Below are 26,144 nucleotides of genomic sequence, written 5' to 3' on the forward strand. Positions count from 1 at the left end.
TCTCCTCAATCATGTAAGAAAGTTGAAATCTTCAAGAGAAGATTCTCAACAACCAAAAGGGTGACCCTATGAGTGGTTATCATGGATCCTTACTTGTTACCCTTAAAAGTACACAGTAAGGATATAAATGTAAATATTTTTTTTTATAAAAATATTTCTAAAAACTGATTTTCGGTTAAGAATTTAAGTAAAATAATATTCTCAAATATTTTTGAGAAAAATGTTTTAGAACTTATAAGAGGGAAGACCTCTTATTTCATTTTCATAAAGTTTTGATAGTATGTCTACCTCTAGTTGCAGCTCTTGAAAAACCGAAAAGATCTGGACTATATTGTTTCCTAACAAGAAACTTCGTCTCGAGACATCTGATGGCGATTCTGATTCATCTCCAGAATTTCAACAGGATGTTCCTAATGAAGAGATCTCCTCTCTTAATGATAATCTTCTCAAGAATCTTTCACTAAAATTAGATCTAATCTTATGTGAAGTAAGGAACATGGAAAAGGATTTGCGAGAGGAAGTCAAGGAAGTCAATGAAAATGTTGTGAGTCTTGAATCAAGACTAGTAATTATAGAAGATGATTGGAATCCGGTAAAATATCCTGATCCGGATTCAACCTTGAAGGATGACCTAAAAGGGTGAATTTGGAAGGAAAATAGATAGTAGTTTTTGATTATTTCAATAAAGTCTATTATAAATAAAAACTATTATGAATAAAATTATTTGATTTATAATTTTCTTGTGATGGTTTTTGATTTACATAGCATGTGCTTGAATGCTTTATTATTGCTATGGATGTTTATGGGATGTTTGATTCCGGTTTTATTACCTTGATATTCGGTCTCATAATATTGTGAACCCTTATGGTTTTGGTGACTTTTTGATTTGGAAGGATGAAGTTCTAACCCATGTTGGTAGGCTTTATCAAAGGATCATGAGGGGTTATGGTAGAAACAATATGTGAAAAAGTCACAATATGTTGAATCGGTTTTGGTTTAGCATAAAAACATATGTGTTTCGACGGTTTTTAACTCTTGCAATTGTTAAAACCGGTTTTCAATCTTTCTCTGGTAAAGGTTGAGGGTTGTTGTTATTATTTTGTTTTTCATAAGGATGACAACATAAGGATATTTCGATATCAATTCTCCCTAGAAGAAGAATGCAAACATATTGGAGAAGTGGATGCGAAATTTGAGGTAACAATGTTGTTAGTTAATTGTTTTCCTGTTTAAGAAAAGCCTGATTTTTATTTCATATATATTTTGCTTCTGCTTAACAAAATTCCGATATAATTGATGTCTTATTCCATGATGTGTGTGTGGATGTGTATGTGATTCAATTGGTTCGGGTTAAGAAAAACTATTGTTATCTTGCTTTATTGTATGGTATCAATTGTGTAGGCTTACAAAATTTCGGTGCAATTGCGGTGTTTTAATGCTTATGTTGATTCAATTGCTTCCGGTTGAGGTGAATAATTTTGCAAGTTGATTTATTTGGTTTGTATGAATTATTTATGGTTTACGAAAGAAAACGTTTACGGGATGAGTTGCTTAGTCCAATTCGATTCCGGATAAGAGAAACTAAGTTTATCTTAGTTAGACTTATCAAAGTGGAGGTTTCGGTTATTCAAGTCTAATCGAATGCCTTGAAATTGAAAGGTCTAAGTTATATGGATAATTAGAACCTGGTGAGAAAAATAGAGTTATCTTTATTTTGGTCTTATCGAATGAAGCGGTTGCATTTGTACAATCGGTTTAGCAAAGGGACTAAGTTGCTTAGTTGATTTTTGGTTTGCTAAACTAAATTGGGAAAATTACTTCGGGAAATTATTTCTTTGATAACATATCAAAACAAATTACTTTGTTGTTTCGATTTTGATATTGGTTATCAAAAATGGTGTGTGGAACCCTCGTGCTTAACTCTATAGGTTCGCAAGTCTATTTTTAAGATTTGTAAGATTCTTTTCGTGTTGTCCTTTATTTTTTCGTTTCTTTGTCATTTTATGACAAAAATGGGGAGAAATATATGGAGTAAACAAGTGATACTGATATTGATTTTATATTGATTGGTATCACTAAGGAAAAGAACAATTTTGCTTAAACGTTTATCTAACGAAAGAGTGAAAGCATAGACTAAGGGGGACTAACATATCATATTGATTGGTATAACAAATACGTGCGGATTGATGAAATCTACCTATCTCACCTTTAGGGGGAGTATTAGCTTTGTTATTATAATGTCAACAACGGCATTTTAAGGATTGAATGAATGCAGGTTATTGTGTTGTTGAATTTGGGAATCAAGTATGTAAAATGAATTCTTGTAATTTTTTTATCCATATGATTGTAAGACTTTTGTCACTAAAATTGACAAAGGGGGAGATTGTTAGAGCATAGATCGGTTGAACCCACCAAGCGTTTGTATGTCAAGTTTGGTTGTCATATTTTAGTGAATCAAAACTCATTTAAGAGTCGCTTGATTATGTACTAGAGTCAACTTCGTATAAGTTAATTAGATTGAAAGTATTAGGATATGAGTGATGAGCGATTAATTCTTACATATTTACTACCCAAAATATATATTGTTGGTGCTTATTTTGGTATTTATTATGTTTTTGTAGGTAAATGAATAAAGTAGGAATTACCAATAGGTACTATTATGGTAGTCTTAGTTAATGGCAGGTCCACCCACTAAATCCCAGTAAGCATAGGTCCATAATTAAAAGAAAACATGAAACTGGGCCTAATTTTTTAAGCCTAGGTCCTGTACACGTGCGGGACACATGTGACGTATTATCGTAATTCCCAAAACACCCCGCAAGTTTTTTTAAGCTAAGAAACACGTTCGTTTCTTTTTCATTCTCTCAATTTATGTTTTCAGAGAAGAGCTCTGCAAGTGAAGATTATTTGAGGTCCTTGTTCGATTCATGAGTTCGAGCTCTGCAAGTGTAATCGGTAGGTGGATTTTTTGTTCTTACGATATTAATCATCACAACGATTTTTTGTTCGAGCTCTGCAAGTTTTATTCGAAGTTTTTCCAGTTTTTTTTGTTCGATCCATGGTCTAGTCGTTGTGGTGTTTGATTAAGATTTTGATCTCCATGTTTGATTTCTTGATTATTTACTAGATCTAGATGAATAATCACGTTTTTGGTTCATTTCGTTATTAGATTTGATCTAACTAGTTCCATGTTTGATTTCTTGATTATTTACTAGATCTAGATGAATAATCACGGTTTTGGTTCATTTCGTTATTAGATTTGATCTAACTAGTTCCATTTTGTTATTTTTAGATTTGTTTTTTTGTATGAAACAACAGTACGTATATCCTGTATTGACAGAAACCTAGCTTATTTTGAATGAATGAAGAAGAAGAAGAAGAAGATGCATCGTTATGACTTACGACAAGAAGATTTGTTGTGTTTCCATGTATGTTTTCTTATCATCTTCTTTGATTATTTTTTTCGTTTTTCTTCTATTGATTGTATTATGAAGATGAAATCGATTTTCCTGACGTTTTTATGTTTTCAGGGTTTTTACAGTTTTTTTTTGTGTATGAATTGACAGTACATATTTGGTGTACTAATATAAAATTCTTATGATTTACGAAGAGAATATTTGTTTTCTGTTTCCAGGTATGCTTTCTAATCATCTTGTTTGATTATTTTGTTTGGTTTTCTTCTTTTGATTTGTTTTTTTGATTATTCTGATAATCAAATCGATTTGATTGACGCTTTTATGGTTTTTAGGTTTGTTACAGTTGTTTTTCGTGTATGAATTGACAGTACATATATGGCGTACTGATACAAAACTCTTCTAATTTTGTTTTATTTGAAGTTTTTCCAATTTTTTTGGTTCGATCCATGAGTATGTATGTATAATACTGATAGGAAGTGCTATTTGCTCCTTTTTTAGTCTTACCCTTCAGTACTTATGTGAAATACTGTAATATGTCTTTCGATTCTCTTATTTTTCATAGATATGTCACCTGTTGTTATCATACTGTTGATTTGTAGTTCATGAATCTTCATTACATATATCGCATACTCATAGGAAGTGGTCCTTGTTATGTTTAAGGAGAAGTGAAGAAGATGCAGGCATACAGTGGAGCTGCAATAATGGGTGCTGCTGTACAACAACCCAATCTTTTTACTAAAGGTTCTTCAACTTTTTTCCCCAAGTTGGGTACTACTACTGCGGATAGATTACCTTCTCAAGTTAGGCAGACCCTGAAGTACGTTCAATAATTGATAGTGAGAAGAATCGTCAGTTTAACATCTTGGAGCTCATTGCTTCAGAGAATTTTACATCTCGCGCAGTGATGGAAGCTGTGGGTTCTTTTCTCACAAACAAGTATTCATAAGTGCTTCATGGTAAAAGGTAAAGATGGTGCTTAATGTTGTATTTTTTCCCTGTATTTGTATTGAAATGCATTTGATCATTTCATTCTGCAATGTAGGTACTATGGTGGCAATGAGTACATTGATGAGCTAGATACACTTTGTCAACAAAGGGCTTTGGCTGCATTTCACTTAGACCCAAAGAAATTGGGAGTTAATGTCCAACCTCTGTCTGGTTCTCCTGCTAACTTTGAAGTTTACACTGCACTTCTCAACCCACATGACCGTATTATGGTAAGTTGAGGCCTCTTTCTCTTTCTCTCCAATTTTTTGAAATCAGTTTTGAACCCCTAAGGGATGTAATCAGCTCTCCTTTCAAAATATGGGCCTGTATTAATTTGTTCATGTAACTGGCACAGGGTATGGATTTTCCTCATGGAGGTCACTTGTCATATGGATTTATGACTCCTAAAAGACGGGTATCTGGGACTTCGATTTATTTTGAATCGATGCCCTACCGTCTTGATGAATCAACAGGTGCTGCTCTGCATTCTTATATTGTGTAATGACTATGTGGTCTATTGTTGTTCATTTATAATTCGTTGATAATTTGCATTCATTACCAAATTCACTTGCAGGCCTTATTGATTATGATATGCTTGAGAAAACTGCCACCCTTTTTCGACCAAAACTCATCATTGTTGGTGCTAGTGCTTATCCTCGTGATTTCAATTATCCTCGAATGAGAAAGGTATACACATATCTTTTGATTGTCAACAGTTGTGATTCTTAGTGATCAGAGAATCAGACTAGTTAACCCATTACGCACACCTAATTCCATTTCCTGCTATGTTTCTTGAAGATTGCAGATTCTGTTGGGGCTTTTCTCATGATGGATATGGCTCACATAAGTGGTCTCGTTGCTGCATCTGTACTTGCCGACCCATTTGAATACTGTGATGTTGTAACAACCACCACTCACAAGGTACACCTAGTCTCATTCATGAAGTCTGCAAGACTGCAACTACTGACACCAACACAAGCAGCATTTGTTTTTATTGGTTTAGGTTCAAGGGTCATGTTGTTTACTATGTCTTCTGTTTCAATTTGAAGTCATTACGAGGTCCCAGAGGTGGCATGATTTTCTTCAAGAAAGATCCTGTTCTTTGGGTTGATATGGAATCTGCGATTAACAATGCTGTTTTCCCAGGGTTACAGGTAACTAAAACTGTAGCGGTTATTTGTGATTTATCATTGGTTCAACATTATAACATTTTTTAGGTTTGTTACAGTTGTTTTTCGTGTATGAATTGACAATACATATATGGCGTACTGATACAAAACTCTTCTAATTTTGTTTTATTTGAAGTTTTTCCAATTTTTTTGGTTCGATCCATGAGTATGTATGTATAATACTGATAGGAAGTGTTATTTGCTGTGTTTTTGCTCCTTTTTTAGTCTTACCCTTCAGTACTTATGTGAAATACTGTAATATGTCTTTCGATTCTCTTATTTTTCATAGATCTGTCACCTGTTGTTGTCATACTGTTGATTTGTAGTTCATGAATCTTCAGTACATATATCGCATACTCATAGGAAGTGCTCCTTGTTATGTTTGATTCAGTACGTATATGAAATACTGAAATAGATGCTCTTTGTTACGTTTGATTCAGTACTGGAATTGGATATGGAGATGATCTGGAGCTGCAGTTCAGAACTTATTGCAAGAAATGACAGATTTTGAATGATATGAACATGAGTTGTTGTTGGTTCAGATTTGCAAGCTTGTGAAATCGGTGGTGGTCTTGATGAAGTTACAAATTGGTTGTGACGTGTGTTTGAAAGAAGGTGTGCTGCAAATGGATTTGGAGGAACATAGAAGGTTGGGTTGATACATTGTATGATCCTACAATGTATATGATGTAATACGTTTTCTAATTTATTTATCATTGATTCTTACAGATTTGTACTCTACCTGGAAGCAGTGCAGCAAATATGTACTCGAATTTGTAAGCATTCAGATATATAATCGTATTTGTAAGCAGTACGACAGATATGTACTCAGACAGATATGTACTCAAATTTGTAAGCAGTGTAGCAAATATGTACTCGAATTTTTAAGCAGTGTACCAGATATGTACTCAAATTTGTAAGCAGTGTAGACACACACGTTTGGTAGTAATGGGCATTTCCATGTTTTAATTAATTTTGGACCTCCGGATAAAAAAAAATTCCGGTTGGACCCTACTATAAATAACTATATGGGCCTAGGACCAAACAAGAAATTTTCCATGAATAAAAGGGGCTCTTCCAAGAAAATCGGCTAAACCTAGGATTCCAAGAAGAAAATATGGACTACGGAGTACAGGGATCGTGGATACTTTTGGATCTAAATGGGATAGGCCCAATTTAAGTTAGTGAAGGAGATGATGGGATGAAGTTGGTTTAAGAAATTAACATGCTCGGGCATTTTGGTATCGTGGATTTTAGGATGAAGGACTTGGTGATTAGTTCTCAAAGGATTTAGGAGATATCACGTAAAATGAAAAATCCTACTCAATAATTAATGTACGAGGTATGTCGACATGGTGGAGGAAGAAAGGAAACTAAATATCTTTTGCAACTAAAGAATATTGATTTTGAGCATAATATATACTTCACCACATTAATACATGACATCTGTTTTGGAATTGAGATAATGACAAAATGAGTACTTACCTCGTACATAAGATCAATATGTGCTCATATAATATTTTCTTTCCCATGAAAAGAAAAGTAAGTGGTCGTACATGTGGCGAGTCTTTATTAGGTGATATTGTGTAGACAAGTGGCACATTCCCATTGGACATGACATGTGGAAGAGAATTAAAAGAGGAAGGTTAGATTTTGTTGAAATCTATATATTGATGTCGAGAACAGGAAACCAGGGGAGTTAGGGGAGAGACGGTAGCCAGTTTCACAATTTTCTTTTATTTCTTCTATTTAGTTTTCTTTATAATAATGAGGAACTAGAATCTCATGCTGGGATTATGGAGGAAGCGTTGTTCCAATAATAAAGTGGTATTTTCTTATTAATTTATTATTGCAATTTCTTTATGATTATTTGCACTGAACTATAATTGATTATAATATTTTGATTAATTAGTTGTGTTCTCTCTTGATGGTGCATGCTTAGCTTAGAGCTCTTGATGTTCCATACTTACGATTAACAATTAATATTTTGGAAATCTGATATTGGCAATATCTTAGAATCAAATTGAACGTATGAATTGCATAAATATTGTTGTTAACTGAATCACTTAAAAATTGGTCAATGGTGGAATCCATAGTCCCAGTTCTTTCCATAATCTTAAATCTTAAATCAATCTTCACAAGTCCAACATAACGACAACCTTCTTACCACTATATAAAATTCGATCAATTTTTGGCGCCGTTGCCGCGGATTTGTTTAAAGATTTGTTTATAGGTTTTATTTTATTTGTTCTTTTTTACGCGTTTTGGTATTTTTGTTTGCTTTCAGATTTGGAGCTAAGCTAAAGGAAAAGAGAAAGTGTTGAAAAGAAAGGAAAAGCCCAAAAAGGAAAGAAAAGAGAAATCCAATAGGAGTGAAGAAGAAGATTTCGTAAATAATTTTATTTTTATTTTTTTTAGAAACTGTAATTAAGGTTTTTATTTTTGTAAGATTTTATTTTTGGACATTCTTTTTCTTCTGTTCTTTTGGACATTGAACATTGGACTTTATTTTTACAACCCTACGGAAGGGTAGTTTTAAATAAACTGTTTGCAGAGAGGGACGACGATTACAATATCGCCTCGGCCCCTCGGGTTCGTACATGACATAGGAGTCGTGGCCCGAGTCGACTTCAACGGTTTATCCCCCGTCTGGAACGGGAGGTAAGAATTCTAAATACCCGCGAATCCCCTGTCAGCGGGTTTACTGGATGGTTTCGTATGCATATATGTTGAGGACCTGAAATCAGATTTAATTTTCTAACAAAGGGCAAGGCCTGGCCAAATCAAGATAAGGACTCGGATATCATCACTGTTTCCTTCTTGCGCGCCTTAGGAACACGTAACCTACGCGAACCTAAGCCTTAAAATTTGGACTAGAACGAGACCGATAGGGTAACGAGCTTATTAGGAAAGTCGTTCGGAAAATATTGGTTACTCTTTTGAGCATACTTTGAAGTTCATGATGGTTTCTGTGAGTTGAATACGCCGCCTTGTAACGCCGGTGAGGCCTTGGGTATCAGAGCTTTACTGAGCTTCCCTTGTCTCTATTCAACTTACTTTAACTCGGATTGATTCCAGAGAGGTTTGCTCAGATTGTAACGAATTCCTTTTCAAAAGAATAAAAGATGGTCTAGAAACAATCTAAGGGAGCCATCATGCTTTTTGTTTGCTAGATAAAATAGGCTTGTTGTGGCCGAGTCATCCTTCTTTGTGTTTTTTTAGAATTCCCTTGCAGTTACGATGTCGAACTGGTATAGCCAATACAATGATTATTCGACTGAGCAACATGAACATTATTCTTTTTATGACCATAGTGTGAATAGTGGTTGGGAACACCAAACTTTTGAAGGTTAAGTCTCATACCATGGTGAGCCCAATTACTATTCACATGAATACCGGTCATACGAGCAAAATTCATATAATTCCTCTTCTTTAGATGAGGCACGTAAGATACTTGAGTCAACGCTTAAGTTACATGAGTCGACACATAAGTCAGCGGACACATATGACTTAGTTATAGACGAAAGAACTGTAACAATGAGTGAACCTTCTTTAGAAGATAACCTCAGGAAGTTAGCTGAGTCAACATGTAGGTTAACTGAGTCAACACGTGAGTTTGCTGAGTCAACACGTAGGCTTGAGTTAGAGACGGAAGAAAGAATTGCTCGAATTGCCAATACATTGCTTCAAAAATCAACCTTGAAAGTGAGGAAAATTTTTATTTACATAATCAAGATGACAAGGATAGAATTGGAAGCAATACTTTAGATGAGGTTCAACCATTTTCATGTTATTATGATTATGATGAGGATAGTGTTGATGAAGAATCTGAAATATTTAGGCATAGTGATCAGGAATTTGTTACTCCGACTGAGCTTAATAATGATAATACTATTTCTAGTTCAAATCCAAATAATTTTAATAATTATTCACCTATTAAAAAGTACGAGGATTTGACTAAAGATAAGACTTTCTTAGATGATGTAGTATTTCCTTTTGATTACGAAGGCGATGATAGTTTAGAGGAGCGGGTTTATCCTGAGAATATTGTTTTCGAGTCTAGCGATTTAGAAACATTAGTCTTAGAAAAATAAAATGAAATCGTAGAGATGAGTGAGGATGTACCTAACTTAGAAGAATCAATTGACCGTTTCCAGGAATCTGATGACCTAGAAATTAGGGAAGTTGTGACTAGTCTTTCTAGAGATACTGAAAACTCTAAGTTTGGGGGTGATCATCATTCTCCATGTGCTTTAACTCTTAGAAAATTCCCTCACTTGGGACTTGACATATGTGCCTTAACCATTTTACAAGATTATCTTCATACGCGTTTTCCCGAACCTAATAATGCCCAGGAAGAAGTTCAGTTGTTAGAAACCCATCCTCTGGTTGATGTGGTTTACCCCGGCTATGATATCCAGATTGATTTTGTTTTCCCACCAAAAACTTTTATTCCAATTGTGGGAACGTTTGAATTTGAAATGTGTCAGTTATTGAGTTCTGAGACTAAACCTAATTACTTTAGGAGATTAGGGTCGACACATTTGTTTAAGGAACACCACCACTCTCATTGTGGTCAGATGTGTGAATCAAATATGATTGACTTAGAGGATCCCCAGTTATTCAGGTTATTATTATGTTCTTCTAAGTTTGTATTTGAGTTTTTCCAGACTCTAGAACCTGAACATTCGGATCTAACTTATGAGGAAATGCAACCCATGGAAATATTTTATCTAGACCCTGTTATAGAACCTGAACCACAACTAGATGTAGTTTTCTTAAACAGGAAACTAGACAAGGTTGTGCTTTATTTGTTAATTTTCTTAGAATGTTGCATATTACTTTTACTTGTGATAGCTCTATTTGGTTTTGGTGATTCGCAGTTATTCCGGCTATTACTTTATGATTCTATGAGGTGATTAATTCCTTCCGATGTCTGGTTGAAGGCTTTAAACTTAGCACTTCTTGGGAGGTAACCCAATCTCATGCAACACGGTAATATCTTTCCTTAACTCTCTTGCTTCGAGTGGTAACAGTTTCTCCTTGTTCATCCTTTTAATTTTATCTTTAGAACATTGAGGACAATATTAGATTTAAGTTTGGGGGTATGGGAGAAACTTTTTAGTTGCAATAAATAAACTCCAAATCCTAGAAATTTATGCTTATTAAGGTTGCCACTAACTAATCTAAGTGGATGGGAACATCTTGGTTGTAGGAGTTGAGGAGCCAATCTGATTAGATGGAAACATCTAAAGAGTCTATTCATAAAAGCACAGAGCTCGGGTGTTAGAATTAAAAAAAAAAAAAAGACATGGTAGTTTCGCCATATCTCGTTGAATCCTAATCCTTCTGTTTTTTTAAGGTGGGGCACACGATTCAAGTTGTTACCATTGCTAGGGTGAAATAGAGTGATTGAGATACAAAAAAAAAAATGACCAGACCATCAGACCAACCGGAATAAATTCAATAAAGTCGACCACTGGTGCCCTTGTATATACCAGTTGTGTTGACCTAGAGTTAGGTTTATCAACCACTGGTCCCCTTGTATATGCCAGTTGTGTTGATATTAGTCAGACGATATCTCAGTCCATTAGGATATGTTCATCTTGGCATAGGCCTTCAGACAGATATGGGAAACACCATTCACTTTAAACCATCTATTTTTTCTCTTTATCCATTTTCTTAATCTTTCCATGTGATTGGTAGACTCCGGTTATGATGTCCAGAAACTATCTGAGTAGAGCTCTGTCACTTATATATGAATTTTAGTATGCTGAGTGAAAACTCGTGTACAACAATTGGAATTTCGCATCAGGGTACTTCCTCCTGTAATCAATGAGAGTATGCCAACCAAGGAGATTCTTTAGTGCCTTTCAGGGTTATGCGTAGATATCTAGGGTTTGGAGTAAAGGTTTTGTGGGTACACCTCTAGTAAACCCTCCCAAGACTATAACTCGGTCACTAGGGCCACCTAGTGAGTTTTTATTTTCTAGAATAAATTTGCTCGAGGACTAGCAAAAATGAGACATTAAAAGTATTGCGAAGACTTGAAGAAGTAAGAAGCTACAATGACAACTCATCCTTCCACTTGAGGTTAGTGATATTTGACTTGAACTGTTTCATTCCCTAACATATATTTCAAGTCATGCATATTGAAAACAAAACTGCGAGGCATGTTTGAACTCTAGATAGACATAGTATTAAGGAATACAATATGAAGTTTATTGCTTAACCATTAAACTTTGTAGATAAGACATCTCATAATCGTTTAAATGCTATTTTGATTATGTATGGGTATGAGGTGAGGATTTCATCCTAGGATACAATGTTTTTACATGTGTTTTAAGGAAGTAAGTTCATAAACTTGTTTATGAATCGAAAAGGAAATCTCTAGGCGTTATTGGGATTGTTATTCATTGCATATATTGCGAACATCCAATATGTGTGATTTAGTATAAACGCTCACGACTTGTTTGTGTTCTTGGTAGAACTATTTACAAAGGCCTGACTTATGTATTGGTATGACTTTTATTAGTGAAACCGATCTTAAGTAATCACCTGTAAGGTATGATCGAGTTTGTGATTGACTGGACCAAATCTGGGTAAATGGGAACCGATCCTATGAAGAGGTGCAGTACATCAAAAAGGGGAATCGATCCTTGTATGAGGTGCAGCAAGGTTTATAGAAGAAAGGGGAACCTATCCTATGAACATGTGCAACACGTTTTTAGGCAAAGGGGAACCGATCCTATGGACATGTGCAACACATATAAGTTAGATACCATATAAATGTGGGGAACAGATCCTAGTACCTAGTCAACCGAATTTTGGAAAGCTAGTGTGGCTATGCACAATACTCACATGGAGGTAGAACCGAAACTTGTTTTGGTAGAACCGTTAAACCCATGATTTTTGATTGAGTGTTCCTTAATCAATCGCATAGTTCTTGAAAGTCAGATGAACCAATTCTAAATTTGTTTGGAAGTATGGCAAATCAGTTTCAAGGGTGTAAGTATGAAAGAGGACTTACAAAGTAAGGATGTCGACATACTTTGAACACAGGCAGTATTATTTATCTTTTATTGTTCAAAGTTATTCCTTAATAGCTACAGGAAGAAAATCCCAGGATCGAAATTAAATAAGTTAAGAATCTTTTAATTAAGGTTGTTAATTTTATATATGAAAAATAAGAATTAGTAATGTGCATTTACTAGTTAAATATTTTCCAATGAGATTTTCGGTCATTATTTTGGACAGAGCATTTCCAGGAATTATGAAAACCGAATTTGGAATGTATGGAATATCTTTGTGAATATTTTCGGTTTTGGAAATTCCTTGGTGTCCAAACTTCCTTGTCTATAAATACTTGAAGTTTGCATTTCTAGCAAACTAATCCTTCGTGACAGCAAACTTCCTCGGTTGTGTTGTTAATGGTGTAGCCGCCTATTCGAAGAGGAGAGTAACCTAATTAGGCGAAATCTCTTACGGCCGCTCAATTTAAAGTCTTCTTTGGGATTGAAGCTCTAAGAGTACCGTTGGTGGGAAACTAGATAATTGCGGTTTATCTTGTGTTTTCGATCAATTTGATTGACTAACGATGGTTGAAATTTGATTTCACCTAGTTTTTTATTGCTTGAGAATCTTCTCTTCTGATATAAGATTGACTCAAACTAGATCGAAGTTTCGACAGGGATCTCTAGACTGTTGTTAGTGCTAAAGACGATCTTGTGATAATCCATTGTTAACAGACTCCGTTCTGTGCGTGATTGATCACAAGAGATTCAAGTTGTTGTGTGCAGGTGTTTATTGTAGATCTAAGAAGATTTGAAGACAAAGAAGAGATTGAAGATTTTTAACTTGGGTTTATAATCTTTGGTGTGCACAATACTTGTTTCGGTATAAGAGGATCCAACTATAATCGGTTTATCCTTGTGGTAGATTGGATTGATTAGTTGTGTAGATTGGCATCAATACAATTCTTTGTGATTAAAAGTACCGATTAGAAAATATTAACGATTACCTTTGGTAATTGAACATAAGATAGATTTAAGAACCTGGCGAAGGAGTTTATGTTAAGATAAACAGAAGAGCCTTTGTGCGACTCATATCACTTGGTTGAATAGAGTTGATACCAAACAGATTTGTTATTCCTTTACTGTTTGGAATACGAACCAAAGGAATTGTTCCAAGTACGTGATTTATTTATAAGTTGGAGGCGTGGGAATACAGACGGAACTAGGTGAACTATAGGTTTAGTTGCTTGGTCTCAACTATACGAAGTTGGTGTAATTTTGTGTAGCGGATTAATCCTGAGAGTATTCAATTATGGACAAGGTCTCAGGGTTTTTCTGCATTTGCGGTTTCCTCATTAACAAAATCTTGCTGTATTACTTACTTTATATTTCCGCATTATAATTGTTTTATTATAATTAAAGTAAATTACAAAAACGTCAATTCCTATTTACTTGATAAGCAATCCTATTGTGTTTGGTTAAGTCCGAACCTTTGTATCAAATAAACATACTTCGTTGTTGTATTGTCTCGATCTCGTATCCATAGACAATCACACGAAGTGTGAACCGATTAGTTGTATTTTTTCGAATCAGTCCATAGACAATCACTTTCGGAGAAATGACTTATAGGTAGGAAAAGTTTTAGCTTGAGGTATATTTGGGTACCCTCGCCTTTTCAATTACTACTTTCCAGGGTAGCTGTGTATGAGATGAGAAAATCATCTGCATATATTAAATGTAGGATAGGAGGTGCCTTCTTTGATGTTATAATACATAACATGATATATTCCACAAATATTGATGGAAAACCTAGTTTTGTAAAAGTTTTTTTGATGAATCCCTATCAAGGCTATCATAAGATTTTTGGATGTCAAGTTTGAGAGCTATTTGGGGGTTTTTAGTGGTAGACGATGTTTTGATGTGATGAAATATCTCACAGGAAATTGTGATGTTATCATGTATGGATATCTTAGGGACGAAGACACTTTGATATGGACTTATTAAGAATGGGAGAAGAGGGCGTAATCGGTTGACTGGGATTTTGAGATGATTTTGTAGCTAACATTGCAGAGGCTTATAGGTCTTAATTGGGATGGTTTTGTTGGGTTGTCTACTTTCGGAATTAGCGTAATTTTTGTATGATTCATGAGAGGATGGATGTTTAAATTCTCGAAAAAACTTTGAACCATCGCAACTAATTGAAGATGAGTGGTGTCTTAGAAAACTCTAAAAAACTTATTGGTGTATCTATCTGGACCAGGAGCACTTTCAGAGTTGATGGAGAACAGTGCTTGCTTGATTTCCTTCACTGTTACGTCCGCCAAGAGCTGGTCACATTGTGATGGTGTCAAGCACGGAGTTATTTCATCAAAGAGTTATTCGTCTTCTGTTGTGTTTTGGGTTGTATATTGAGTAGTGAAATGATCAAGGATGATTTGGATCACTGACCCAGTTGTTTTGATGATCCTGTAGTTGCTTTATGTTGTTGCGGCTTCGGTGGATGGTTGCCTTGGTATGGAATAAGGTTGTATAATTGTATCCTAATTGGAGCCATTGAATTCTGGACCTTTGCTGCCAGTATGTTGCATGAAATTGAAGTAATTTTAAGTGATAATTGTGCACCTTCTTCTCACAATTTATCCAAAAATTTAGTTCTTTTCCGTCGTGAATAGAACATTGATGTTGAGCCCTATTAATTTGAGTTGTTGATTTGCGAATTAACTTTGGAAGATGTACAAAAGTGACCTTGTTCCAGTCTATCATTGTTTGTCCCGTTGTGACTAACCTGAGCTGAAGTTCCAGTGCAGAATCTGAGTCACTTTATTGTGTCCATGCGGATTCAATAATTTGCTTGAGTTGTGGATGTGTCAGCCATAGATGTTCAAAATTGTAATTTTTTTGCCCTTGCCAGTCAATTTCTTTGGTGTGCAGCAGGATGTGGGAATGGTCCGATGCAATCCTTGGAAGGTGTGTGACTCCGGTATTGTTAGAGCATTGCTCGATAGAACTCGCATGCGGTGCTATCTCAAGCATGTTTGTCAATGTTAGTTATCAAAACTATAAGTCTTGATTTCTAGCCTATTTATAGATGTCTCGGACTAGGACATAGATTGTGTAGTTGAGATTAGACTTCACGACGTTCATCATTTGAAAGCGAAGAACTACTAAGGGAAGCTTGTGGAACTTCATCGACAAAAGTTATGTGGAGACTGAAAACTCATCTATCACTTGGAAAGTCTATTTATCTCCTATATTGAGACATAAGTCGTATTACAATATAGTTTTCTATATACACATTTGAGATTTCGAACTGAGGTTATCTCGCTTACATATGTCTCGAAATATATGTTGGCAAGCTTTCGATTTGACCAAGTTCATCTTATATAAAGAGAAAATTTCCGAGTAACATCTTACATGGTTTGTGTGATACAATCATTTGATGTAGGCTTGGAATGTTTCGATAATGATTATTTCAATGTCTTGAAAATTGCTTTGATGGTAATAGTGTGTGAAAACGACTATTGTCATTATAGAAGAATGTTTCAATGATTGAAATAAAGAGTTGATGATGTAACCATCTTTGGATATAAGCATATATAGTGTGTTCGCACATTAGTGTGTAAATCCATAAACCGGAAGCCAAGAGTATGCATATGTGTGTATAAGAAATTGGTGAAGGAGACAGGTTAAGTATGCGTACCCGTACGCATACTGGCTGAAGTTCTCGAACCGAGAATTTCTGCTGAGTTTGGTTTTTAACAAACTCTTAACTAGTCACCTTAAGTATGCGTACCCGTACACATACTGGCGGAAGTTTTCGAACCGAAAATTTCTGCTGAGTTTGGAAACTTTACAAACTCAAAAAACCGGTTACTTAAGTACGCATAGACGCACGCATACTTAAGCTGGTTACTTTGTTAAATCGGTCAGTTCATGGACTTAAACATTTAAATCATAAGGAATGAAATCTTTGCAAACCGTGGCTATAAGGTCCATAATTGATTCAAATGAATCAAACCGATTTGGTTTCAATTGTGTTTTCTAAGCAATTGAACAACTCTTTAACTAGTTTCATTTGAGTTATTTGAACTAGTTATGGTTAAGACGAATAAGGTTGATATGAGAGTAATCATATGGCTAACCTCGGTTAACTATTTTTGAACCAACCTGGTGTACACGTTTTGGTACGGTTACATAAACCTAAATGAGGGTACATTTCATTTGTGTGTAACAAGCTAAGTTTGATCTAACGGTTGAAAGATATTATCTTGGTTGAATCAGGTTTTTCATCTAATGGTGATTATTGAATACTTTGTTACCAAGGTAACTTGGATTGCAAACCCTGATTCGAAAACTATATAAAGGAGAACTCTAGAAACTGGGAAAACTAATCCCCACACCTCCTGTATGTACTAGTTGCATAACTAGAGTCGATTCTCCTTTAACCTTAGGTTTCTTCTCGAGACCCTGTAGGTTAACGACTTGAAGACTTCATTGGGATTGTGAAGCTAGACACAACTATTATCTTTGTAGTTGCGTGATCTGATCTTGTTCTTTCTATCGTGTTGAGTGCAATTGAAATAATTGGCTCGAGATTTTATAGCTTCTATAGGCAAGATAGAAAAGTAATCACATATAAACTTCGTCTCATCGTTTGTGATTCCACAATAACTTGTTTCTCTAGTCGATTAAGTTTATTGTGAGGTGATTTATAATACTAGGCTGTTTTTCGGAAATATAAGTCCCGGTTTATCAATTGGTTCCTGTTTACCTTGGTTTATCAAAAGACGGAACAAAAACTCTTGGGTATTTCTGTGGGAGACAGATTTATTCAATCCTATAGACTTTTCTGTATGAGACAGATTTATCTATCAAGTATTCAACTTTGGGTCGTAGTAATTCTTAGTTGTGGGTGAGATCAGCTAAGGGAATCAAGTGTGTAGTATCCTGCTGGGATCAGAGACGTAAGGAGCGTAACTGTACCTTGAATCAGTGTGATATTGATTAGGGTTCAACTACAGTCTAGTCCGAAGTTAATTGGTAGTAGGCTAGTGTCTGTAGCGGCTTAATACAGTGTGGTGTTCAATCTGGACTAGGTCCCGAGGTTTCCTCTTTAATAAAATTCTGGTGTCTATCTTATTTCTTTTCTGCATTATATTTTTTATATAATTGAAATATCACAAGTTGTGCGTTAAGATCGATCAATTAGAATATCCAACCTTGGGTTGTTGATTTACATTGATTGACACTTTAACATTGGTCTTTGGTACCGTTCAGATACTTCCTCTTATATTCAATCGGGCTCGCAGATTTCTACTTGCTGAATACGGATTGAATTAAGAGTTAGAGATATTAAACTCTTTGATACACTTTATTCTATATTGAGTCTGACTGTCTAGTTGATTCTCTAGAAAGTATTGGAGTAAGTCCTCTCAGATTTCCAAACGAATTGTTGTGTGGTTGTTAGACCCCCCACATTTTCAATTGGTATCAGAGCAGGCAAACACATTAAAGACCTCATAAGTCTGTGTTTTTAGAGATCTTATATGGACAAAGGTGCCATCTCTTTAAACATACCACCAGTCTTCGATGGCTCTAATTACTTGTGGTGGAAAATTGCTATGCGTGCCTTTCTTCAAGCGCGTGATTTTCAATCATGGTTTTATGTAGTTAATGGCTATGATGCTCCCGTTGTGGAAGTAGGGAATGCAACCGTTCCAAAGAACATTAGTGAATACAATGCTGCCGAGATACTTTCTGTTAAGCAAAACTCCGATGGTTTGAATGTCATTACCTCAGATCTTGAGCACCATGTGACTACGTGCACTCCATATTCGAAGGAAATACCAGTGAGAAGGAAGCTAGGCTTCAAAACCTTAATTCTGATTGGGAAAACCTTCGTATGGAAGATGAAGATTCATTTGATGAGTTTAATCACAAAGTGTCTGAAATTGTTAATGCATCTTTTGCATTGGGTAAGACTAATCCTGAAAAGGACATTGTGATGAAAATTCTCAAATCGCTGCCATCTAGATATGATTCTAAGAAGCATGCCATCGTTGAGGGAAATAACCTTAATACACTTTCCAAAAGACTTTTGTTGGAAAGCTTAAATTTTTCGATCTTGAACTTAAACAAAGAGATAAACATCATTTGTTAAGAAATCATGTTGTTTCAACTGATAGATAGATTGATAAAAAAGAGATGATAATTGCTTTAACTCTACTTTGTCACTGTTTATACAACAACTTAAGAAAACTCTTGGACGGAGTAAAAGAAAGTCTCAGAAGAGAGTCAAGTCAATCTATAAGAAGGATAAGAAATTTCAGAAAAACTTTGTTTGCGAAACTAGTTGAAAGTGTTATAAAAGTATCCACGATACTTCTATAGATCCTGATACGGAGTTGAGTACGTTAACTCAAGCATGGATAGCTACTCTTGACTGTTGTCATGAGAACGAAATCTATGAATGTTCGCTTAACCTCTTTTCTGATAATCACACTTGTCCTCCTAATAGTCCTGATTATTCCATGATGAACAATCTTACTTCTCCAGAAGTGTTTCAACTGGAAAATGAAGCTTTGATTAAAAAGATTGAAGATATGGAATTTCAATCGTTTAATTTAAGACTGGAGGTTGTCAATTACAATTGTGATTGAAATAATACTTTTCGAACCTCTTCGGACGAGTCCTTTAAACAGTAGCATTAAACTCCTCCTGACTCTATATCATACTCAAGTCACCCTGACAAAAAGGATGATAGGGATAATCACAAGATCTTACCAAATACTTTGGCCACTCTGTGTGAACATCAGGATCTTCTTAAAGATATTAGCACTGAATATGAAGAGCAGTTCTCCTCTGCTAAACGATGTGTGCAGAAGAAGAAAAAGAAATCTCCTATGAAACCCTTCTTTTCAAAAGAGATTTCCAAATTGCTCCACAGGTTGCGAAAAACAACAATCAAGGTATTCAAAATTGTGTGTACAGAAGAAAAGAATGATATGCATAACTCTTCTTTCTTAAAGAAAATACAGAAAAAAAAAATAAAAAATACTTCATCCCCTCGTTAGAAATCTCCCAGTCCGGTAGTGGATTGGAACAATTACATTCTGTAATTTTGTGTTGATGACTTTTTGTCTATCCCTCATAGACAAGAAGCATAATCTTCAAGAGGGTTGTGATGAAATATTTATATTATCTTTCTGGGGATTGTTCTGTTTCTGTCTGTTTTAAGCTTAGAACCGCGTATGTTCACGAGTGGCTTTTTCTTTTATGACCTTTTATGAGGATAACCATTTTCTGTTAGGGTTTTGGTCAAAGGTCTTTTTGGAAATTTATCCTCTATCTTCTTTCCTTTTTAATTTAAAGACTTCCTCCATTGCATGAACATTTCTTTTATCTCTTCTATCAGGTTCTCTTCAAGTCTTTCAAGCAAAGAAAGTGATGTTTGGACCGTTCTCTTTCCCTATAAAAAGATTCGTTTTGATTCTTCCGATAATAAAATGTACTCTGACAAACATGGTTCCTCTTTTGATGGTAACCCTTCTGTCTCTCATTTTGATAAGCTCTCTTTAACAATGAATCTCGTCTTGGAACAAGTTCGTGCCCTGAAAAGTGAACTTGAAGCTTCTTCCAAGAGACTTGAAGAAAAGATGGATAATTTTGAATCTAGGATTGATCTGATCGAAGATGAGCTAGATGAATATAGGCAATATAAGAAGAGTATTCAAAGTAAGTGAAATGCTTCATAGGAGTTGTTTTTTTATGTCGAGTAAATATTCTTTGTTATGTTTTTGGAAGAATAACTAGGGTTTGGAATAGCCATTATTGTGAGTACACATAGTTATGTCCAACGATTTTTCATCTTCATTTTTTTAGATTTATTTATTTAAATTCTAAGTTTTTTGGAAGATGATTTTTTGCAATTATTAATCTTTATGATTTTATATATTGCAAATTGTTATGGGATATGTTGTTTACGCCCGTGAACCCGTGACTGTCCCGTACTTGTTCAAAAGTTATCTCTATTATATCGGTATGAATGTATTGATAGAAGATAGAATGAACTTTTGGCATTACAAAAGTTAAAGCCTTTTATGTCATATTTTGATGGAAGAAAGGATAAAACTTTTGTTTAGAAGGATGAAGCCTATTGTATGTCATTGTGCAAATAGTGATGGAAAATAGGATGAATCCTTGTCTATTCCTCAGTATTTGGTCGATCTCCGATCCACATTTTTGTGCATATACTATGTTGTTCCATAAGGTTTCTTATGTTGAGCACAACCGACTGAGTTGATCATTTTCTTATGATTAACTTAGTTGTTTCTCCGTAAGGTTCCCTATGTCGAGCATAACCAACTAAATTAATCATTCTCTTTTGGTTATTTTAGTTGTTGCTCCGTAAGTTCTCTTATGTCGAGCATGACCAATTAAATTGATCACTTTGTGGTTAATTTGGTTGTGTATTTCAATTAAATTAATCATGGAATTTCTTGTGATTAATTTGGTTGTATTTTTCGATTGAACTAACCATGGGTTCTCTTGTGGTTATTTCAATTGAATAATTTTGGATTCAAATTCATGTTTTTCATGTGATTTGTTTGTCCAAACGAAATCCTTATTTGCTTTTGAAAGTAAGGTAGTCTTTGTTGTTCCTTGGGGGATGACATTTTATGGGGGAGAGTTCATTTTGAACTTGTGCTTAATTGCAAAATCTTTGTGGGGAGTGCGGCTGTGGAATTTTTAGGGGTTATCTTGTATCTTTATTAACTCCTTGATGAATGCATTTAGCTTCAGCTTTATGATTGCACCTAAATTTGTTGGTATGTTAATACACCTTTTGGTCATGAAGTATCTCCATGGAAATTTCATTAGGATCCACTAATTTTCGTACATTTGTCAATTTTTTTGACAAAAAGGGGGAGAATTAATGCGTAGTTCACACTACAAATACATATGGTTTACGGATCATTATGTAAGAGGGACTGGTTTTCATGTTGAGATATGTATTGACTAAGGAGGAGTGGTACATATCACCATAGTATTGTTTTCAAAGTTGTGATACAATTGAACTTGATGTTGTGTAATAATACTATGACACTGTATAACAATGATTGAGAGCATTTTGTTTTCTCATTGTTATAGCTACGGATCTTCAACAACTGTGATGCTGAACTTACAACCTTTAAGATCATGGAGTACTTGGAAGTGGCGAAGATTTCGAGTCGCGTTGAAGATGCCAAGGAGATCAAGCATGTGGATGAGAAGCTACATTTTTTTATCTTTTTTGTAATCCATATGTATTGATAGTTTTGTCAATAAAATTGACAAAGGGGGAGATTTTTAGAGCATTGCTCGGTCGAACTGGCATGCGTTGCTATCTCAAGCATGTTTTTCAATGTTAGTGATCAAAACTATAAGTCTTGATTTCTAGCCTATTTATAGATGTCTCAGACTAGGACATAGATAGTGTAGTTGAGCTTAGATATCTCGACGTTCATCTCTTGAAGACGAAGAACTACTAAGGGGAGCTTGTGGAACTTCTTCGACAAAAGGTATGTGGAGGCTTGAAATCATCTATCACTTGGAAAGTATATTTCTACTATCTCATATATTGAGACATAAGTCATGTTACGATATAGTTTTCTCTATACACATTTGAGATTTCGAGCTGAGTATATCTCGCTTACTGATCGAATTTTATATAGTGGTAAGAAGGTTGTCGTGCTCTCGGACTTGTGAAGATTGATTTTAAGATTTTGAGATTATGGAAAGAACTGAGACTATGGATTCCACCATTGACCAATTTTTAAGTGATTCAGTTAACAACAATATTTATGCAATTCACACGTTCAATTTAATTCTAAGATATTGCCAATATTAGATTTCCAAAATATTAATTGTTAATTGCAAGTATGGAACATAAAGAGCTCTAAGCTAAGCATGCACCATCAAGAGAGAACATAACTAATTAATCAAAATCTTATAATCAATTATAGTTCAGTGCAAATAATCATAAAGAAATTGCAATAATAAATTAATAAGAAAATACCACTTTATTATTGGAACAACGCTTCCTCCATAATCCAGCATGTGATTCTAGTTCCTCATTAATACAAAGAAAACTAAATAGAAAAAATAAAAGAAAATTGTGAAACTGGCTACCGGCTCACCGGCTCTCCTCCCATCCCAAATGTGCTTTCTAGCTCTCTATTAATACACACAAATACACATCACTCAAATATATTCTTCCATAACTCCAAAATCTTCTTTTTTTTAATTAAAAATATCTTCAAGAATTTTTCTTTCTCTTTATTCTATATATGTCTTTACTAAACCCATATCTTCTTTGATTCGCAGAATAAAATCCAAGATAAAATCTTCTAAGGATATCTTTCTTGTTTAATACAAGATAACTTCCTTTTTCTTCAAAACTTCATGTTTGTAAGGCAAAAAGATATTCTTATCTTAAAGATAATAAATCCTTTACCGTTAAAACCAAATTTCCCGCCAATTTTTCTTTTCAAATCAAGGAAGAAGATAGAGCCCCCTTAACCAGTAATGGGGTGCGATTAGCAGTTGGCTCCCTGGGGTGCCCCTTATCAGTTAGGTGCCCCTTATCCAAAACTGAGATTCCGAATAACATGTGTCCTCTGGGTGCCTATACCAACTTTTTGAGCCGAATTTTCCAAAAATGTTTATTTCCCAAAAATACCTACAAACACATAAAACACCATAATAAGTACGAAATCGAGTACCAACAATACAGAACATTGAGGACAAATTAGACACAAAAATGTGTCTATCAAATACCCCCAAACTTATCATTTTCTAGTCCTTGAGCAAAACTAATCTAGAAAAATAAAATCATAACTCGCTAGGTGGCCCTAGCGACTGAGATATAGTATCGGGAGGGTTTACCAGTGGCGTACCCACAAAACCATTACTTCAGACCCTAGCTATCTACGCAGAACCTTGGAAGGCACTAAAGAATCTCCTTGGTTGGAATACAAACATTGACTATAGGAGGAAGTACCCTGATGTGAAATTCCAATTGTTGTACACAAGTTTGCACTCAGCATACTATAATTCATATATAAGTGACAGAGCTCTACCCAAATAGTTTCTAGACATCATAACCGGAGTCAACCAATCACATGGAAAGATTAAGAAGATGGATAAAGAGAAAAATAGATGGTTTAAAGTGAACGGTGTTTCCCATATCTGTCTGAAGGCCTCTTCCAAGATGAACCTATCCTAATGGATACAACTGGCAAATACAAGGGAACCAGTGGTCGATAAACCTAACTCTAGGTCAACACAACTGGCATATTCAAGGGCACCATTGGTCGACTTTATTGAATTTATTCCGGTTAGTCTGATGGTCTGGTCTCAATTTTTTTTTTATATATACCTCAATCACTCTATTTCACCTAGCAATGGTAACAACTTGAATCGTGTGCCCTACCAAATCACTTAAGAAATAAAAACAGAAGGGATTAGGATTTAACGAGATATGGCGAAACTACCATGTTTTTGTTAATTCTAACACCTGAGCTCTGTGCTTTTATGAATAGACTCTTTAGATGTTTCCATCTAATCAGATTGGTTCCTCAACTCCTACAACCAAGATGTTCCCATCCACTTAGATTGGTTAGTGCCAACCTTAATAAGCATAAATTTCTAGGCTCTGGAGTTTATTCATTGCAACTAAAAGTTTCTCCCATACCCCTAAACTTAAATCTAACATTGTCCTCAATGTTCTAGAGATAAAATTAAAAGCATGAAGAAGGAGAAACTGTTACCACTTGAACCAAAATAGTTAAGGAAAGATATTACCTTGTTGCAAGAGCATGGGTTACCTCCCAAGAAGTGCTAAATTTAAAGTCTTCAGCCAGACTAAGAAAGGATTAGTCACCTTATAGAATCATAAAGTAATAGCCGGAATAACTACGGATCACCAAAACCAAATAGAGCTATCACAAGTAAAAGGAATCTGCACCATGCCAAGAAAGTTAACAAATAAAGCACACCCTTGTCTAGTTTCCTGTTTAAGAAAACCACATCTAGCTGTGGTTCAGGTTCAGGTTCTATAACTGGGTCTAGATAACATATTTTCCTGGGTTGCATTTCCTCCAAAGTTAGATCCGAATGTTCGGGTTCTAGAGTCTGGAAAAACTCAAATAAAAACTTAGAAGCACATAATAATAATCTAAATAATTACGGATCCTTAAAGTCAAACAAATTTTACTTACACAACTGACCACAAAGAGAGTGGTGGTCTTCCATATATAAATATGTCGACCCTAATCTTCTAAAGTAATTAGGTTTAGTCTCGAAACTTAATATCTGACACATTTGAATTTCATAATTTCCCACAATTGGAAAAAAAGTTTTTGGTGGGAAAAAAAAGTCAATCGAGGTATCGTAGCCTGGGTTAACCACATCAACCAGAGGATGGGTTTCTAACAACTGAACTTCTTTCTAGACATCATTAGTTTCAGGTAAACGTGTATGAATATAATCTTGTAAAACGGTTGAGGCATATATGTTAAGTTCCAAGTGAGGGACCTTTGTAAGAGTTAAAGCACATGGAGAATAAATATCACCCCCAAACTTAGAGTTTTCAGTGTCTCTATAAAGACTAGTCACAAGTTCCCTAGTTTCAAGGTCATCAGATTCCTGAAAATGGTCTTCTAAGTCAGATACATCCTCACTCATCTCTACGATTTCATTTTGTTTTTCTAAGACTAATGTTTCTAAATCGCTAGACTCGAAAACAATATTCTCAGGATAAACCCGCTCCTCTAAACTATCATCACCTTCGTAATCAAAAGGAAATACTACATCATCTAAGGAAGTCTTATCTTTAGTCAAATCCTCGTCCTTTTGAATAGGTGAATAGTTATTAAAATTATTTGGATTTGAACTAGAAATAATATTATCATTATAAAGCTTAGTTAGAGTAACAAATTCCTGATCACTATGACTAAATATTTCAGATTCTTCATCAACACTATCCTCATCATAATCATAATAACATGAAAATGGTTGAACCTCATCTAAAGTATTGCTTCAAATTCTATCCTTGTCATCTTGATTATGTAAATAAAAATTTTCCTCACTTTCAAGGTTGATTTTTGAAGCAATGTATTGGAAATTTAGTGTAATTCGAGCAATTCTTTCTTCCGTCTCTAACTCAAGCCTACGTGTTGACTCGGCAAACTCACGCGTTGACTCAGTTAACTTACATGTTGACTCATCTAACTTCCTGAGGTTATCTTCTAAAGAAGGTTCACTCATTGTTACAGTTCTTTCGTCTATAACTAAGTCGTCTGTGTTCGCTGACTTATGTGTCGACTCATGTAACTTACGCGTTGACTCAAGTATCTTACGTGCCTCATCTAAAGAAGAGGAATTATATGAATTTTGCTCGTATGACCGGTATTCATGTGAATAGTAATTGGGCTCACCATGGTATGAGCCATAACCTTCAAAAGTTTGGTGTTCCCAACCACTATTCACACTATGGTCATAAAAAGAATAATGTTCAT

General features: G+C 35.0%; 1 protein-coding gene across 1 annotated transcript; it reads left to right on the plus strand.

The window, feature by feature from the left end:
• Positions 1–496: 496 nt before the first annotated feature.
• On the plus strand, positions 497–5,488 carry LOC113290478 (serine hydroxymethyltransferase 3, chloroplastic-like; the record flags this gene model as incomplete). The annotated part of the gene is made up of 6 exons (XM_026540078.1): positions 497–639; positions 4,459–4,633; positions 4,759–4,876; positions 4,978–5,090; positions 5,202–5,324; positions 5,453–5,488. Coding segments are annotated over exons 1-6 (708 nt in total), but the record flags the coding sequence as incomplete, so codon positions are not given.
• Between the last annotated feature and the right edge of the window lie 20,656 nt (positions 5,489–26,144).

The sequence above is a fragment of the Papaver somniferum genome, chromosome 6, assembly GCF_003573695.1.
Source record: "Papaver somniferum cultivar HN1 chromosome 6, ASM357369v1, whole genome shotgun sequence".
Classification (NCBI taxonomy): domain Eukaryota; kingdom Viridiplantae; phylum Streptophyta; class Magnoliopsida; order Ranunculales; family Papaveraceae; genus Papaver; species Papaver somniferum.